General features: G+C 48.8%; 1 protein-coding gene across 6 annotated transcripts in view; it reads left to right on the forward strand.

The window, feature by feature from the left end:
* PRPF3 (pre-mRNA processing factor 3) overlaps window positions 1–17,129 on the forward strand; it is a 29,270-nt gene that overhangs the window by 6,526 nt on the left and 5,615 nt on the right. The window contains exons 4-13 of one of the 6 annotated variants that reach the window (XM_063145580.1): window positions 3,323–3,370; window positions 5,528–5,674; window positions 7,447–7,530; window positions 9,510–9,730; window positions 11,359–11,743; window positions 12,184–12,350; window positions 13,427–13,509; window positions 15,261–15,404; window positions 15,511–15,610; window positions 16,850–16,963. In XM_063145580.1, coding sequence (XP_063001650.1) covers window positions 3,323–3,370; window positions 5,528–5,674; window positions 7,447–7,530; window positions 9,510–9,730; window positions 11,359–11,743; window positions 12,184–12,350; window positions 13,427–13,509; window positions 15,261–15,404; window positions 15,511–15,610; window positions 16,850–16,963 — 1,493 coding nt within the window. The remainder of the gene's footprint in view (window positions 1–3,322; window positions 3,371–5,527; window positions 5,675–7,446; window positions 7,531–9,509; window positions 9,731–11,358; window positions 11,744–12,183; window positions 12,351–13,426; window positions 13,510–15,260; window positions 15,405–15,510; window positions 15,611–16,849; window positions 16,964–17,129) is intronic. The other 5 variants (XM_063145582.1, XM_063145583.1, XM_063145581.1 and 2 more) reach the window with 5 other exon arrangements.

The raw sequence follows: 17,129 nt of genomic DNA on the forward strand, positions 1-17,129 counted from the left end.
TGTGAACTTGTCTAATCCCTCTTTAAAATCGTCCAAGTTGGCAGCCATCACCACGTCTTGTGCCAGCAAATCCCACAGTTTAGCTTTGTGAAGAAGCCCTTCCTTTTGTCTGTCCCAAATCTCGCACAAGTCAGCTTCATGGGATGACTCCCATGTTCTAGTATTTTGGGAAAGGGAGAAAAAATGTCTCCCTGTCCGCATTCTCCACACCAGGCATCATTTTGTTTTCTACATCAGAGCAGCATCCGTTAAAAAGAGGAGCCATAAAGCTCCCTGCTTTTAAGGTGCGTTAGCGAAGGCTCTTTTCCCGCCCTCCACTCACCCAGCCTGATTCCAGCTAATATCTGTCATCTTATTAACAGCCACACCTTTATCCCCCAAAATGGCTCCAGTCCAGAACTGTAATCCCGTACCATCCAGCGTCACATCAACCCAAAGTTTTCATTCTGGTGCTGTGCTGAGCAGAGAGTCTGTTTCTGTTTTGCAACATTGCTATGGAGACAGGCCTAAAATGAGGCTCATTGTTCCTGGGAGGGGTACAGGTTTGTGATAACCTTGCATAGCCCAGGCTTAAAAGGTTGTCACACAGAGGAGGGCCAGGTTCTTTTCTCGATCCTCCCAGAGTTCAGGACACGGAATAATGGACTCAAGTGACAGGAAGCCAGATTCCGGCTGGACATCAGGAAAAATGTTCTGATGGTTAGAGCAGTAGGACAGAACATCAGGAAGAGCTTCCTGACTGTTAGAGTAGTATGACAATGGAAGCAGTATGATCTAGGGAGGTGGTTGGCTCTCCCACACAGGAGGCATTCAAGAGGCAGCTGGGCAGCCCCCTGTCAGGGAGACTTGAAGGGGAATTCCTGCATTGAGCAGGGGGTTGGACTTGATGGCCTTAGAGGACCTTCCAACTCTACTATTCTATGATTCTATGGCACCAATTAATGCTGCCTGCTGTATAAAAGTTGGGCCTCATAGTGTGGGTCACAAACGTGGCCACCTCTTCTCCACAGAATGTTGTTTGCCTTCTGGCTGGGTTGGCAGCAGAGTGGATAAAAATCAATGATTTTTTTTTATTTAAATTGGATTTTTTTAAATAAAATGCTTTTGAGCAAAAATCTATCTAAAGATAGTTTTCTGTTTAAGATACATTATAGTCCAAAGGTTATTCATCATGAAATAATAATTTGTTTTTAATTATGTAGCATGAGGCTGTATATTCATGCCATGTTTAAATTTTTGGGTAAATGAATTCCATTCATCCATTCACCATGTCATGCTCTTCCAGAGGTTTCTGTAAGATTATTGGGCAGTTTTTCTATCTAGAAGATATTATTATCACAGCTGCTTGGTTTTGCAGTTCTCAAAACTGTGAATTTGTGTCTGCAGAGATCACAATCCCATTGTGCCTTTGCAAATCTATGTACACAGAATCAACCCCTTACCTCTTAAGTGCTAAGTTTTGAAAAATTCAATGAATAGAGTGCACTTTTTTTGGGGGGGAAGTCACATGATTAAATTGAGTCTTTCTGAGTACTGATTTAAATCATGATTTAAATCAAATCCACCCTGGTTGGCAGCCAGTGAAGCACAGGCCAGGAATTGAAATCTTTGCTCCTCTGAAACAAGAAATCATCTTTATTTGTGGTCCCCATCTCGGACAGTTGGAATAACCTCACAGAAATAGATTGTGTTGGTGGGTGAGGCGCTCATTGGCTCCAAATGCTTGAAATGCTGGGAATTTTTATTCTGAGAAACAGGCCTGTAACGGCACGTCAAGGTTTCAAAGGCTATGTAAATTTATGAAGTTCCCTACCCAGTTGGCTATCGCTCCCGTCTTCGCTTCGGACAGCATTCCCCAAGCTAGGGCCCTCCAAATGTTTTGGACTACAACTCCTACACTCCCCCAGCCATATATCCAGAAACAATATGGGTATATTCCGCTTCTGATGACTACATCTCTATCTAAGAATCCCTTCCTACTGCTGTAGTCAAAAAGGTTTGGCTTCATGTAAAGGATTCACACCCATTTATAAAAACTGCATAACCTCCTAGGGCAAAATTGTCTTCACATGCTCCAAATTAGGACTTAATTGCCGGGTGGATTTGATTTAAATCTCGATTTAAATCACTACTCAGAAAGACTCAATTTAATCATGTGATTCCCCCCCAAAAAAGTGCACTCTTCCTTGCTATAAGCTTAATATATATTTTACACAATTCAGAGTTACCAAAGACTCATTCTTGCTGGTATAATCTTAATATTTACAACCAGATGAAGGTTTCATTTTTAGAATAACAATTTTTCAGATTAGTTTTACACTTACATAAAAAAATAATACTGATTTGGTTATGCTATTAGAAACACATCATAGATAGATAATTATGAAATTATTGCGAGGTGAACAATCTCCAGTTTAATAGGTTAATCGTTCATATTTGGACAACTTTTCTGCTGTACTTTATTGGAAGGAGAAAAATCAATAATCACCTGAACGGATTAACGGAATTCATTTACCCAAAAATTTAAACATTGCCTGATTATACAGCCTCATGCTACATAATTAAAAACGAATCCTTATTTCATGATGTGAATAACCTTTGGACTATAATGCATCTTAAATAGAAAACTATTTTTAGATAGATTTTTCCTCAAAAAGCTTTTTATTAAAAAAAAATCAGATTTAAATCAAATAAATCAATTTATTTTTAAAAAAACAACACATTGATTTTTATCCACCCTGCTTAATTGCAACATAGACCCCCCCGCCCCCAAATACTCATACTGCTTTTCTCTTCCAAATTTATTTATTTATTTATTACATTAAATACCGCCCCACAGCCAAAGCTCTCTGGGCGGTTTACAACAGTTAAAAATGGTAAACGTTAAAAAGTATACAAAATTTTAAAACCATTAAAAAATAAATAAAAGTAGTATAAAAACAACAGTATCCATTTAAAAACAACAATTCTGGATTCCATTAAAATCAAACTTACTCCTGCATCTTCCCTTGGAGTGAGGATCCTGGGGGCACCATGAAAGGGTGCTGTCTCGTACCTCCTCTGTTGGACCATCTCTCTCCTCTTAACTGGAAACCTCTTGTGCGGAAATAGCTCCCTGCGGAGAACAGTTCAGCAACTAAATTGTCACACCTTTTATGCTATGGGCAGGCCTTTTCTCTTGAACTCGTAGGTATGCCACGATGCGCCCTGTTTGTGTACGAGGAACTGCCCTTGTAAGGTTTGAGTAGTGAAGAAGGGAGCTCAGCTAACTCTTGCTGACGGTTTGTATGTACATATATATTTTGTTTCTCTTTGCACGTAGCACTCTCTTCCCACAAGCGGGGCTGCATCCTTCCCCAAGACACGGCAGGTAGGAGCTTGCGTTCCTTGGCTGAGCGCAGTGGGGTAGACCGGACGGGGTTTGGAGGGGGCGTGTGGGGCCAGCGGAGAGGCAGACCACTGGACGGGGTGAGAAGAAACATGTTCCGTTTACAGAGGCACTCCAGAACCGCGAATGCGCGTCAAGGGCAGCGTGCGCGTCGTCGGAAGCGACGTTCGCGAGTGGCGAAAAGCTGCTTCCGGAGCCCTGTAAGGACGTGCATTCGTGGGCCCGGGTGCTTCTAGAAATGATTTTTTTCTTCTTCTGGCACCTCCGTGAGATCCCGGCTGGTTGTTTAGTCTGAAGATTGGTGCTGTGCGCTTTTTGTGCTTCCGGTGCGCCTAGGGCTCCCTTTCCCCAGAACAGTGCGCTCCTTGTCCATGTGCTGAGGGGGTCTGTAGCGCCACTGCTCCCATGTGGGCTAGTATGGTGTCGAAACGCCCCTCCTCTTAAACCTCCCCTCCCCAAAAAAATATTTGCTGACAAATTGACTTTTTCCATTGGCTTTTAGTTGCATTCATTTGCCAGTTTTGACCTATCAGGGAATATTAATTTGCATCAAAGCTCGCTCCCTGCAATCCTCCCCCAACTTAAAAAAAAAAATCCACTCACAAATGTTCCCGGTTCTGCTTTAGCTAAACTGTGGTATCTTTTGAAAAACAACAACGTTTTTAATGCATTCCTATTGGCTCTGAAATACTTTCGCAGGGACCGGAAGCCACGGCAGCTTTAATTTAAAATCTCACACCCATTTTAAATTCAGGCTGCCCCTTTACCAAGCGGTTCTGTGCCGACAGCGATGGGTTTCAAATTGAGGGTCTGCATTGTGTTAGCATCTGTCTTCCGGCTCCTTTAGCGCCTTCCCGCTGCAGTCTCGCCTCTGCGCTCATGAGGACCAGAAACTTGTTTTGTTTGAAAACGGCTCTGATGCCTCAAGAAATTCCGGATTGGTTGTCGCACCTGATTCTACTTTTAAACTCTTCATTGGTTTTATTATATTTTTAGTCTTCCCAATAATCGTTGTTCTCTGGGCAGATTATAAACATGGCCGTTCTTTGCTGAAAACTATCAGGGGCTTTACAAGGTTTTTTTCGTTTTACTTACATGTGTGTACAGGGAGGGGGAAAATGAAATGCATTGTAGAAAACACCCTTTTTGGTGGAAGCACCCTGAAACACGTCTGCCTCCTCCTTGCCTTTTCTGTACTGATTGTGGGATCACTGTTTTCCTAATCAAGTTTTATTCATTGACGTTGAACACTATTAAAGGATAGCAGTGAGAGCGGGGAGCAGGCAAACCAGTGCCCTCCAAATGTTTTGGACTGCAACTCCCATGGGCCCCATCCAGCGTGCCCGGGGATTCTGGGAGTTGGGGTCCAAAACATCGGCAGGGCCAAGAGTCAGAATAGGACCAGGGAAGACCTGGGTTCAAGTCCCCATTCAGCCCATAGAATCATAGAATAGTTGAGCTGGAAGGGGCCTATAAGGGCCATCGAGGGAATCCAGTCTTTCTTGACCTACCCTACCTCGCAGGGTGGTTGTGTGCAGATAAAAATAGGGTGGGAGAAAGCCATATCCCCTGAGCTCCCAGAGGAAGGATGGGATGAAAATGTAATAAATAATACTGTAATGTGGAATCCACATAGTATTGGCTGAGGGGTTCCGGGGTTTGGACTACAACTCCCAGAATCCCCCACCAGGTTGGGGAAGGCTCCCGCAGATTTTTCCTACTGGTTACATGTGGCCTCAGAAGGTGGATATTTTACTGACCACTTCAGACACCTGGGGTGCTCTGAAGACGGTTGGATTCAGGGACCTCATTGGGATGGGCGCTCCTTCTGTTTCTTCTCCACCTGCAAATTTATCCATAAAAAGATTTCCATGGAAAGACATTCAGTCTCAGTGCGCTCGTCACTCCCCCAGTCCCCAAAGGATGCGCACCCTCTTTTCACTGATGTGTGTTTCCACCTGCTCGCAGGAAGGATAGTAAAAGGCACGTCGTAGTCTTGAAAACGTGGCCCCCTGGAATTGCTCCCGCTGGTTTTCTGACTTCAGGGCGGTCCGTTCGCCCTGCGCTTTTGAGACGTACCGGCGCCTGGCTCTTCCCGCGCTCCCTGCCCAAGCTTTCCCCCCCGTTCTGTTCACTCAGGATGTCTTTGGCGATGACTCCGAGATTTCCAAGGACTCTTCAGGGGTCAAGAAGCGGCGCATCCCTCGCTTTGAAGAAGTGGAGGAGGAGCCCGAGGTGATCCCCGGCCCGCCCACCGAAAGCCCGGGGATGCTGACCAAATTGCAGGTGAGTCAAACTGGGGGAAAGCGCCGGGTTCCATCAGGCAGAGTCAGGTTCGAGTTCTGGCCTGGCCGCAGAGCTCAGCCCAACCTGCCTCAAAGGGTCGTGGCCACGGAGGTTAAACAGCATGTGGGCAGGAGGAAGAGAATCGTGGTGGCTGTCGTGAGCAATTCAGAGAGAGAGCAGGGGGGGGGGGAATACCTCCTGGTGGGTTTCAGTCTGTGGGGACCACCTTTTCCAAGGGCTGACTTCTTTTATTAGGTGTTAGGTTTTGGGAGTTGCGTGTGCTTTACGCCTGGATTGCAGGCCCGGGCCTGAGGTCCAGGAATTCATTCCCTGCTCGGAAGGGCCGTAGGGCAGCTTTCCTGTTCTAGTATTTTCACACATTTGAAAGGAATGGTTCTGTCCCTTGTAAGACCTTGGGAGTGGGGCGAAATAGGCAGGCCTGCGGAAGGAAGGTCTGCTTGTCAAGACGGAAACTAGAGGTGAGGCCACCGGCGGCCAAATCGGGATGCTGTGATCACCACATGACTAAACCTATTATTCTTGGCCTGAAATTTCCCCTGTCTGGTTTCATGGCCAGATTTGAACAGATCTGCTCTTTTGCTTGGTGTAGTTTGGCTTGCTGACGGTTCTGCTGTAAGTCTAACCCAGCCTTCCTCAACCTGCGGCGCTCCAGATGTGTTGGACTGCATCTCCCAGAATGCCCCAGCCAGCAGAGCTGGCTGGGGCATTCTGGGAGTTGTAGTCCAACACATCTGGAGCGCCCTAGGTTGAGGAAGGCTGGTCTAACCGGTTTACCAAGCCAGCTCCTTTCTAGGTTGGGACGTTTATTTATTCACAAGAGCACTTCGAGGCTGCTTTTTGGCCCTAAACAAAGCCCGCATCCGACGTGGTTTACAACACATAAGAACATCAGAAGTGCCCTGATGCTGGATCAGACCAAGGGTCCATCCAGTCCAGTCCAGCCCTCTGTTCACACAGCGACCAACCAGCCATCGGCCAGCGATGAACAAGCAGGACATGGTGCAACAGCACCCTCCCGCCCATGTTCCCCAGCAACTGGTGCACACAGGCTTACTGCCTTGAATACTATAACAATGTAATCATTAAACCCTTTAGAACATTATACACAACTTTTAAACATAAGAGCAAAGATTAAAAGCAGAGAAATTGACATTTCAATATTGTAATTCTTGCCAGATGAAATAAAAAAAAAGTGTTTGTTGCCCACCTAAAAACATCAGGGATGGGGCTGGCCTTGTCTTCCCCAATTTGATGCCCCCTAGCTATGTAAGCCTGCAGCTCCCATAATCCCCAGCCAGCATGGCCCACAGTTGTAGTCCAATGTTTCTGGAGGTTGGCAGGTTAGGGAAGGCTGGGGAATAACTTCTTTCAGGATGGTGCTACCACAGAGAAGGCCCTGTCTCAAGTTCCCACTCACTCGACCTCTTGGGTGGTGGGATGCAAAGCAGAGACTCCAGAGAGGAACATAAACTTTGGGGCAGGTTGTTTCTCTCTCTGCATACCTTTTGGTGGCCGTGGGCAAAAAATTGTTAAACAGAAGTCTTCATGCAAGCGCTGTTCATGCAAACGCGGCTGGCAGGAATTCAGAGCATGTGGCCGGTGACTTGCTCTCGAGCCTAAATTGTATGTCTGTAGTGGAGCGGGATTTGGGTGTCATTTAGTCTAACCCAGCAGGGCCAAGGTTTGTTTGGGACGAAGGGGAGACCTTCTGGAAAGAACCCGAACCTGATTTTAACTTCTCTTCTCTTCAGATCAAGCAAATGATGGAAGCGGCGACGCGGCAAATTGAGGAGAGGAAAAAACAGCTGAGTTTCATCAGCCCCCCTCCGCCTCAGGTACAGCCTCCAGCACAAGTGGCAAAACCCCTTCAGTTGGAAACTTCCGAAACGATTCCACACACCCCTCTCTTTCGGGCGGCGTGAACCACAGTACCAGTTGCTCTACAGAGCAGGGTCCCTGCTGAGGTTCAGTTCCCCCAAAGAACTGCTAGCACTCCAACTCGAGCACGGATCGAGAGATACAGAAGAGTTAGCGGATGTTAGAGGGGTGTTTCCGATGGTGTTCTGAAGAACTGTGGGAGACAGGCAGGGATTCTTTGTTGCACGAATGGCAGGAGCCATTCCCAATCTTACCTTCTTTGAAGCTGGGAGAAGGGCTTCAGTTCCATCCACCTTTCTTCCTTGCTTGTTTGCTTGAAGGTTTGTCTAACCCTGATGAAAGACGCTTCTGCCGCACTCCCTGCCAGGTGCCTTGCAAACGGGAGAAACCCACAACTGTCCTCAAAGAGAAACAGACACCTGGGCCTAGCTCCTAGGAGGGAAAGAGTGCAAGCTTTCGTCTTTTTTCAGGATGTACACCTTGCTCCCTATGTTGGGTTCTCGCTTTGAGCATTCATATTTGTTCATTCATTCATTCATTTTAAAGTCCTGTTCCTTAGCTAAAAACTCCCCAGACCAGTTTACATGCAATCACTTAAGACGGTCCCTGCCCACAGGCTTAAAATCTTCAAAAGACACGACACGCAAGGAAAAAAGGACGGGGAGGGCAGAGGAAAATAGCATACGGTCTTTCAGGATGTACACCTTGCTCCCTATGTTGGGTTCTTGCTTTGAGCATTCATATTTATTCATTCATTCATTTAAATGTCCTGTTCCTTAGCTAAAAAGTCCCCAGACCAGTTTACATGCAATCACTTAAGACGGTCCCTGCCCACAGGCTTAAAATCTTCAAAAGACACGACACGCAAGGAAAAAAGGACGGGGAGGGCAGAGGAAAATAGCATACGGTCTTTCAGGATGTACACCTTGGTCCCTATGTTGGGTTCTTGCTTTGAGCATTCATATTCATTCATTCATTTAAAAGTCCTGTTCCTTAGCTAAAAACTCCCGGGACCAGTTTACATGCAATCACTTAAGACGGTCCCTGCCCGCAGGCTTAAAATCTTAAAAAGACACGACACGCAAGGAAAAAAGGACGGGGAGGGCAGAGGAAAATAGCATACGGTCTTTCAGGATGTACACCTTGGTCCCTATGTTGGGTTCTTGCTTTGAGCATTCATATTCATTCATTCATTTAAAAGTCCTGTTCCTTAGCTAAAAACTCCCGGGACCAGTTTACATGCAATCACTTAAGACGGTCCCTGCCCGCAGGCTTAAAATCTTCAAAAGACACGACACGCAAGGAAAAAAGGACGGGGAGGGCAGAGGAAAATAGCATACGGTCTTTCAGGATGTACACCTTGCTCCCTATGTTGGGTTCTTGCTTTGAACATTCATATTTATTCAGTCATTCATTTAAATGTCCTGTTCCTTAGCTAAAAACTCCCGGGACCAGTTTACATGCAATCACTTAAATAAGATGGTCCCTGCCCGCAGGCTTAAAATCTTCAAAAGACACGACACGCAAGGAAAAAAGGACGGGGAGGGCAGAGGAAAATAGCACACGGTCTTTCAGCAGGGCTGGTGGAATGCCCTCACTTCCCATCTCATCTCCCTTGGTGCAGAAAACTCACTGTGTGCATTGTTGGACAGGATTTTATTCATTACCCTGTTCTTCACGGCTGTTGGTTCCAGCATGGTTTTCAAGAACCGCAGATAAAAGGCTAGAAAGTTCTCTGGATTGCAGGAGTAGGGCTCTGGTGCCTTTCTGCTCTGTCTGTGAGTCCTTTCCCCGGCTGTGCGCCCTGCCCCAACCTACGGCGTCTCCCTCTCCTCGGCTGCACCTTGTGCCTGAGGGCAGCTGGGCTTTGTGGGACGCTCCGGAGCCGCCTTGTAACTCCCGGCGGTGACCCGAGCGTTCCTCTCCTCCTCCTCAGCCTAAAGCTCCGACGACCACCCAGCCAGAGCGCCTCCCTATCGGCAACACCATCCAGCCCTCGCAGGCTGCCACCTTTATGAACGACGCCATCGAAAAGGCCCGGAAAGCAGCTGAGTTACAGGCCCGGATCCAGGCTCAGCTGGCTTTGAAACCCGGGCTCATTGGCAACGCCAACATGGTTGGCTTAGCCAACCTGCACGCCATGGGCATCGCACCGCCGTGAGTATCGGAACACGCTGGCAGGGGGCGGGGGCGGGCGTCCTTTAGCTGCCGCTCTGCAAGAGAACGCCGATGACGTTCCGCCGGACGGTTTGTTCTCCCGGGGCAGAGACGGCTCCTGGGGCCGGAGGCATCCAGTCACCAAGGGAGGCTCCCCCCTTTGAAAACATGGTAAGCAAAGTAGTTGTTTAACCTGTTTTAGTAAGGCTGGCCTGCCCAGGGCGGGGTGGGGTGGGGAGGCAGCCGAGGTACCTAGTATCCATGGGACCAGCAGTCCTGTTAGAGCAGGGGTCCAGGACCTCGTCGAATCAGAATAGTTGAGTTGGAAGGGGCCTCTAAGGCCATCGAGTCCAACTCTCTGCTCAATGCAGGACTCCATCATAAAGCATCCCTGACAGGTGGTGTCCAGCTGCCTCTTGAAGGCCTCTAGTGCAGGGGAGCCCACCACCTCCCTAGGTCATGGGTTCCATTGTCGTACCTCTCTAACAGTCAGGCAGTTTTTCCTGATGTTTTGTTGTGCTGCTCTAACCGTCAGGACATTTTTCCTGATGTCCAGCCGTAATCTGGGTTCCTGTAACTTAGGCCCATTAATCCGTGTTCTGCACTCTGGGAGGATCATAGAATCATAGAATAGCAGAGTTGGAAGGGGCCTACAAGGCCATCGAGTCCAACCCCCTGCTCAATGCAGGAATCCACCCTAAAGCACCCTAATGATCGAGAAGCGATCCTGGCCCTCCTCTGTGTGACAACCTTTTAAGTCTTTGAAGAGTGCTATCATGTCTCCCCTCAGTCTTCTCTTCTCCATCCTAAACAGGCCCAGTTCTTTCAGTCTCTCTTCATAGGGCTTTGTTTCCAGACCCCTGTTCATCCTCGTTGCTCTCCTCTGAACATGCTCCAGCTTGTCAGCATCCTTCGAGCCCCTGGGCCAAATTGCATTTTGTGGCACCCTCACCCACTAGTGGGTGGGGCCAGAGGAAAAAAGGAGCGGGGTCAAAATACAAAAATCCCCAGCATATTTTAGCTGAAAGCTCTAGCTGCCTGTAGTGAAGCATCAGAATGGGCATTTCAACCTCTTAGACTTGGTGGGGGTGGGGGGGAAGGAGAGCCAGGAAACTCTCAAATGATTGGTGGCTTGGAGAAATGGGGTGGAGCTAGGGGCAGGGGGCGGGATTCAGTCTACCCCCAGCAACCCAGAGAGGAACTTACCCACTATCCTTTCTTCAGGGCCATTAATTTGCAAATTCACTGTAGCTCATAGAATCATAACATAGTAGAGTTGGAAGGGGCCTTTAAGGCCATCTAGTCCAACCCCCTGCTCAATGCAGGAATCTACCCTAAAGCATCCCTGACAGATGGTTGTCCAGCTGCCTCTTGAAGGCCTCCAGTGTGGGAGAGCCCACAACCTCCCTAGGTAACTGGTTCCATTGTGGTACTGCTCTAACAGCCAGGAAGTTTTTCCTGATGCCCAGCCGGAATCTGGCTTCCTGACTGTCCTGGAGCGAATACTGTGCTCTTGTCATTTAGTGGCTACTCAGCCACTTTGCGCGATGCGTTAACCCTGTTTTGTGGGCGTAGGCAGGAGGCGAAAAGGCCTGGACGCCCTTGCTGTATAGATTTTCCTCCAAAAGGTCTGCCCCCGGCGGGCTGGGGGCGCTCCCCGAGAACTGCGTTGTAACCAAAGTTGTGTTGGGGATGTCTTGGCCCAGGAAAGTGGAGCTGAAGGACCAAACCAAGCCAACGCCGCTGATTCTGGACGAACAGGGGCGTACGGTTGATGCCACCGGCAAGGAAATTGAGCTGACGCACCGCATGCCCACCCTCAAGGCCAACATCCGGGCCGTCAAGAGGGAGCAGTTTAAGCAGCAGCTCAAAGAGAAGCCCTCCGAGGACCTGGAGTCGAACACGTACTTCGACCCCCGTGTCTCCATCACCCCAGCTCAGCGGCAGAAGAGGACCTTCAAGTTCCACGACAAAGGCAAATTCGAAAAAATCGCCCAGAGGTTGCGGACAAAGGTACGGCGCTTTTGAGCCTCCCCCCCTGCCCCCCCCCCCCCCCGGGAATGGTACAGATAGAGAGGTTCAGCTCCAAGCTGTTACCCCATTTATGGTTGGGAAGGTGCCCTTCGTTAACTTGCTGTGTTAGGAGACAACGTCTGTTTAAGACCAACCCAAAAGGAGCAACGACCTCCCAGCTTACACGTTCTGCCGGGTCTGGTCACCTGTGGGCAATCCCTGTTCACCGCAGGTGACCAGGCGATTGTCTCTTTATAAGCCCAGTGCTGAAAAGGGAAGGAACAAGCCCATCCGTTCCCGCACCTCCCACTTAGGACCTTCAGTGTCCTCGCTTTGCCTGCTAGAAACCCCACCCGAGGGCATTGCACCTCTCTGGAAGTTTGCTTTTCCAAGTTTTCCCCCTCCCTCCTTGTGCCTGAAAATGCTTCTGTCGTTGTCAGGCCCAGTTAGAGAAACTGCAGGCAGAGATCTCGCAAGCGGCCAAGAAGACCGGAATTCACACCTCTACCAAATTGGCTCTGATCACCCCTAAAAAGGAGTTGAAAGAAGGGGACATTCCTGAGGTGGAATGGTGGGATTCCTATATCATCCCCAACGGCATCGATTTGTAAGTTGCTGCGCGTGTCTGTTTGCGCGTTCTTGCCTAGAAACGTTTTAGGAACATAAGACGTGCCCTGCTGGATCAGACCGAGGGTCCATCTCATCCGGCACTCTATTCACACAGTGGCCAATCATACGTTGAGTAGGGACCCACAAACAGGACACAGTACAACAGCACCCTCCCGCCCATGTTCCCCAGCAACTGGTGCATACAGGCTTACTGCCTCGGATACTGGAGGATACCTAGCCATTAGAGCTAGCAGCCCTGGATGGCCTTCTCCTCCAGGAGAATTTATCCAACCCCCTTTTAAAGCCATCCAATCTTGTGGCAGTGAATTCCGTAGTTTAACCATGCACTGTGTGAAGAAGTCCCTCCTTTTATTTGTCCTGGATCTCCCACGAATCAGTTTCACGGTTTTTGCCTTTACGAATCCGATTGGTCATTTCAGGGGCCTGTCTCTTTATTTCTGGCATCTGCGTGCCATTCTTCATCAAAGAACTCGAGGGCAGGTTTGCCTTCCCAAATACTCAGATAAAAGATAGCCAATGACAACAGAATGCAACAGCAAAATTAGTGTTTTTTTGGGGGGGGGGGGTCCTTTTTATTTCTTCAGTTTTGTTCTTCAAGGTGTGTTGTTGTGTTCTTAGATCTTTTCCGCGGCTGGTTTGTTCTGTTTTCGTTAGAGGTTTTAGATTATCGTGTTGCATTTTAGGGCTTTTATTTTTGCAAGCCGCCCACAGAGCTTTGGCTGATAGGGGTGGCGTTGGCACGTAACAAATAAAATTGGCCAGAAAAGCACAAAGCAGAGCGAGGAGCTTCCTAGAGGAGGATACGAATTTTTTCATTTTCATTTTCATTTTCTTTTATGTTGTGAGCCGCCTTGGGCGGATCATGCTTTAGCCCTGAAAGGCGATAACACAAATATTTGAATAAAATACAGTTTTTAAATGGAGTGAGCAGTTTGCCTCTTCATCTCGACTCTCTCTGTGAGAGGCATGAACAGCAGGAGGATTGGGAAGAGCGGACGGAAATACCCCCTGAGGCGGCACCCAAATTCTTCCTTCCTTTTTTTTTTTTTTTAGAAAAGCTGCGGAATTGCTTAAAAGAGAAGACTACTTTGGCATCACGAATCTGGTGGAGCACCCGGCTCAGTTAAACCCACCAGGTAACATTTTATTATTTTTATTATTATTATTATTACATTTATATCCCACCTTTTTTCCTCCAAGGAACCCAAGGCGGCGTACGTAATCCTCCTCTCCGTTTTATCCTCACAACAACAACCCTGTGGGGTGGGCTGGGCTGAGCGTCTGTGACTGGCCCAAAGTCACCCAGTGGGCTTCCATGGGCCGAGTGGGGACTAGAACCCGGATCTCCTGGCTCTTAGTCCAACACTCTTGCCACTACACTACATTCTGGTTTTGGCTCTGGAGCAGGGAAGGTGCTTGGCTGAGAGTTGGGAACAGCGGCCCTAGAGTGAAACTGCAGCTCAGTTCACTGGTGCTCCAATGAGGAGTTGAGCAGAGCAGCGAGAGAACCCAGCCCCTCTGTCTGCCGCATGTACACACACGTGCGCACGCAGTAGCCTTTGCCAGCCTGCTGCACTCCAAATGTGTTAGGATGCGGTTCCCCAAATCCCAACATGCTACGCAGTCCCACGCACCTGGAGGGCAACTCGTATGCTCTCACGCTTGATGTTTTCGTCAGGATTCTGAGAACGTCCTGCGGTTAAAATGCCCCAGGCCCGTGCGTGGACCTTGAAGGACCCAGTGGCTATCGGAAACGTGCAGTTGGGGGACAAAGGAAGCTGATGTGCTTAAAAAAGGCTCCTGACCAGAAAGCTGTAGGCAGAACACTAAATATTCTGCACTAACTCCCCACCCCACCGGAATTGCAAGCAATGTAAATCGCATAAATGAAACACACACTTACAGGAAGTGAGAGGGAGCAATGAAGAGTGTATACGCCCCATCCCAATAAGAAGCAATTTTGCTTCCATCTGACTGCATTGCTGCTACTTGAGTTAATTTATCATAGACTCATAGAATAGCCGAGTTGGAAGGGGCCTACTACAAGGCCATCCAGTCCAACCCCCTGCTCAATGCAGGAATCCACCCTAAAGCATCCCTGACAGATGGTTGTCCAGCTGCCTCTTGAAGGTTGAGAGCCTACAACCTCCCTAGGTAACTGGTTCCATTGTCGTACTGCTCTAACAGTCAGGAAGTTTTTCCTGATGTCCAGCCGGAATCTGGCTTCCTGTCACTTGAGCCCATTATTCCACATCCTGCACTCTGGGAGGATCGAGAAGAGATCCTGGCCCTCCTCTGTGTGACAACCTTTCAAATATTTGAAGAGTGCTATCATGTCTCCCCTCAATCTTCTCTTCTCCAGGCTAAACATGAAAGGAAAGTGGTTCATAGAATCATAGAATAGTAGAGTTGGAAGGGGCCTATAAGGCCATCGAGTCCAACCCCCTGCTCAATGCAGGAATCCACCCTAAAGCCTCCCTGACAGGTGGTTGTCCAGCTGCCTCTTGAAGGCCTCTAGTGTGGGAGAGCCCACAACCTCCCTAGGTCATGGATTCCATTGTCATACTGCTCTAACAGTGAGAAAGTTTTTCCTGATGTCCAGCTGGAATCTGGCTTCCTTTAACTTGAGCCCGTTATTCCGTGTCCTGCACTCTGGGAGGATCGAGAAGAGATCCTGGCCCTCCTCTGTGGGACAACCTTTTAAGTCTTTGAAGAGTGCTCTCATGTCTCCCCTCCATCTTCTCTTCTCCAGGCTAAACCTGCCCAGTTCTTTCAGTCTCTCTTCATAGGGCTTTGTTTCCAGACCCCTGCTCATCCTGGTTGCCCTCCTCTGAACATGCTCTCTCTCTTCCTCTCCCTCTGCCGCCCCCCCCCCCCCAATCCTCAGTGGACAGTGACATGCCGGTGACTCTGGGGGTGTATCTAACCAAAAAAGAACAGAAGAAACTGCGGCGTCAGACCCGCCGGGAAGCCCAGAAGGAGCTGCAGGAGAAAGTGAGGCTTGGCCTCATGCCGCCCCCTGAGCCAAAAGGTGAGGACTTGGCAGCAGACGGGTGGTTTGAAAAAGAAAAGGAAAAGAAACCCCCACCCGCACGTTTGGCCGGCTGCTCGAAATGTCGTTTTCTTTTCCTCCGCAGTACGAATTTCGAACCTGATGCGAGTTCTGGGAACGGAAGCTGTTCAGGACCCGACCAAAGTAGAGGCCCACGTCCGAGCACAGATGGCGAAGAGGCAGAAGTAGGTCTCCTGTGTATTTGTTGAATAATTTTATAGTACCCTCCTTTGAGTAACAGCCACTCTTTTGTTGGTTTGTTTATTTATATCCTGCCCCTTCCTCCATGAAGCACGGATCTCATGGGAGCAGGCAGTGTGGTGTAGTGGGTGGTGTATCACTGCCCACTGGGTGCCCCTGGGCCAGACAGCTTAACTTCCTCGGCGGGCGATTGTGCCAGCTTCTGAGTTTCCCACCAGGCGGCTGTATTTGATCCAGTAGGGGCGGAGAAAGTGCATCTCTGGGTTACAGTACTTGGCAAAGTTCCTTTTGTAGGATAAAAACAAAGCCCCATGAGGAGAGATGGAAAGAACTGGGCATGTTTAGCCTGGAGGAGAGAAGACTGAGGGGACACGTGATAGCACTCTTCAAATACGTAAAAGGTTGTCACCCAGAGGAGGGTCAGGATCTCTTCTCCATCATCCCAGAGTGCAGGACACGGAATAATGGGCTCAAGTGACAGGAAGCCAGATTCCGGCTGGACATCAGGAAAACCTTTCTGACAGTTAGAGCAGTATGACAAAACATCAGGAAAAACTTCCTGACTGTTAGAGCAGCATGACAATGGAACCCGTGACCTAGGGAGATGGTGGGCTCTCCCACCCTAGAGGCCTTCAAGAGGCAGCTGGACAACCACCTGTCAGGGATGCTTGAAGGTGGATTCCTGCATTGAGCAGGGGGTTGGACTGGATGGCCTCAGAGACCCCTTCCAACTCTACGATTCTGATACCACAGTTGTACATCTCTCTGCTGTCATCAGGTTGTGGCCTTTTTCCTGGCAAGGATTCAGCCAGTAAGAAATAACCAAAGTAATAAGCTAGCCATGCAGGCTGTGGGGAGAAGCCACTCCAAATGTAAGATAGGGCATGGAGCTGGACTAGTGACGTGCAAATATTGCTCCGGCTCTCCTCTGCACGGCACATACACAAATACGGAATAAAAGGAAGCAATAGCAAGCTACTTGGCTGAAAAGCGGGAGATGTATAATAAGTCCTAAAATGGGGAAACGCTTAGAGAAAGCTGGATGGGAATACAAATGTGAGGAATGTCCCGCTACAGCTTGGCTTGCTTAGGCTTGGGACCAGTCATTCCACCGAGGCGTCAGCGTTTCCCTCTCGAGGTTTATGAAAACATTGTCTTTTCTGGAAGTCCCATAAGCGTCCCTGCCGCTTTTAACGCATGCGCTTTTGTCTTGCTCCCCGCAGAGCTCACGAAGAGGCGAATGCCGCACGGAAGCTCACGGTGGAACAGAGGAAAGCGAAAAAGGTGAAAAAGCTTAAAGAAGATATTTCACAGGGGGTCCACATAGCCGTTTATAGGTGAGTGGTTAAAAGGCCTGATGGCTCTATGCTACCTCCAGCATCAGGGATGTTATGGCTCTACCAGTTGCTGGGGAACATGGGTGGGAGGGTGCTGTTTCTCCTGTCCTGCTTGTGGGCTTTTCACTGGCACCTGGTTGACCACTGCGTGAACAGAGTGCCAGAC

Source organism: Elgaria multicarinata, chromosome 21 (assembly GCF_023053635.1).
Source record: "Elgaria multicarinata webbii isolate HBS135686 ecotype San Diego chromosome 21, rElgMul1.1.pri, whole genome shotgun sequence".
Classification (NCBI taxonomy): Eukaryota; Metazoa; Chordata; class Lepidosauria; order Squamata; family Anguidae; genus Elgaria; species Elgaria multicarinata.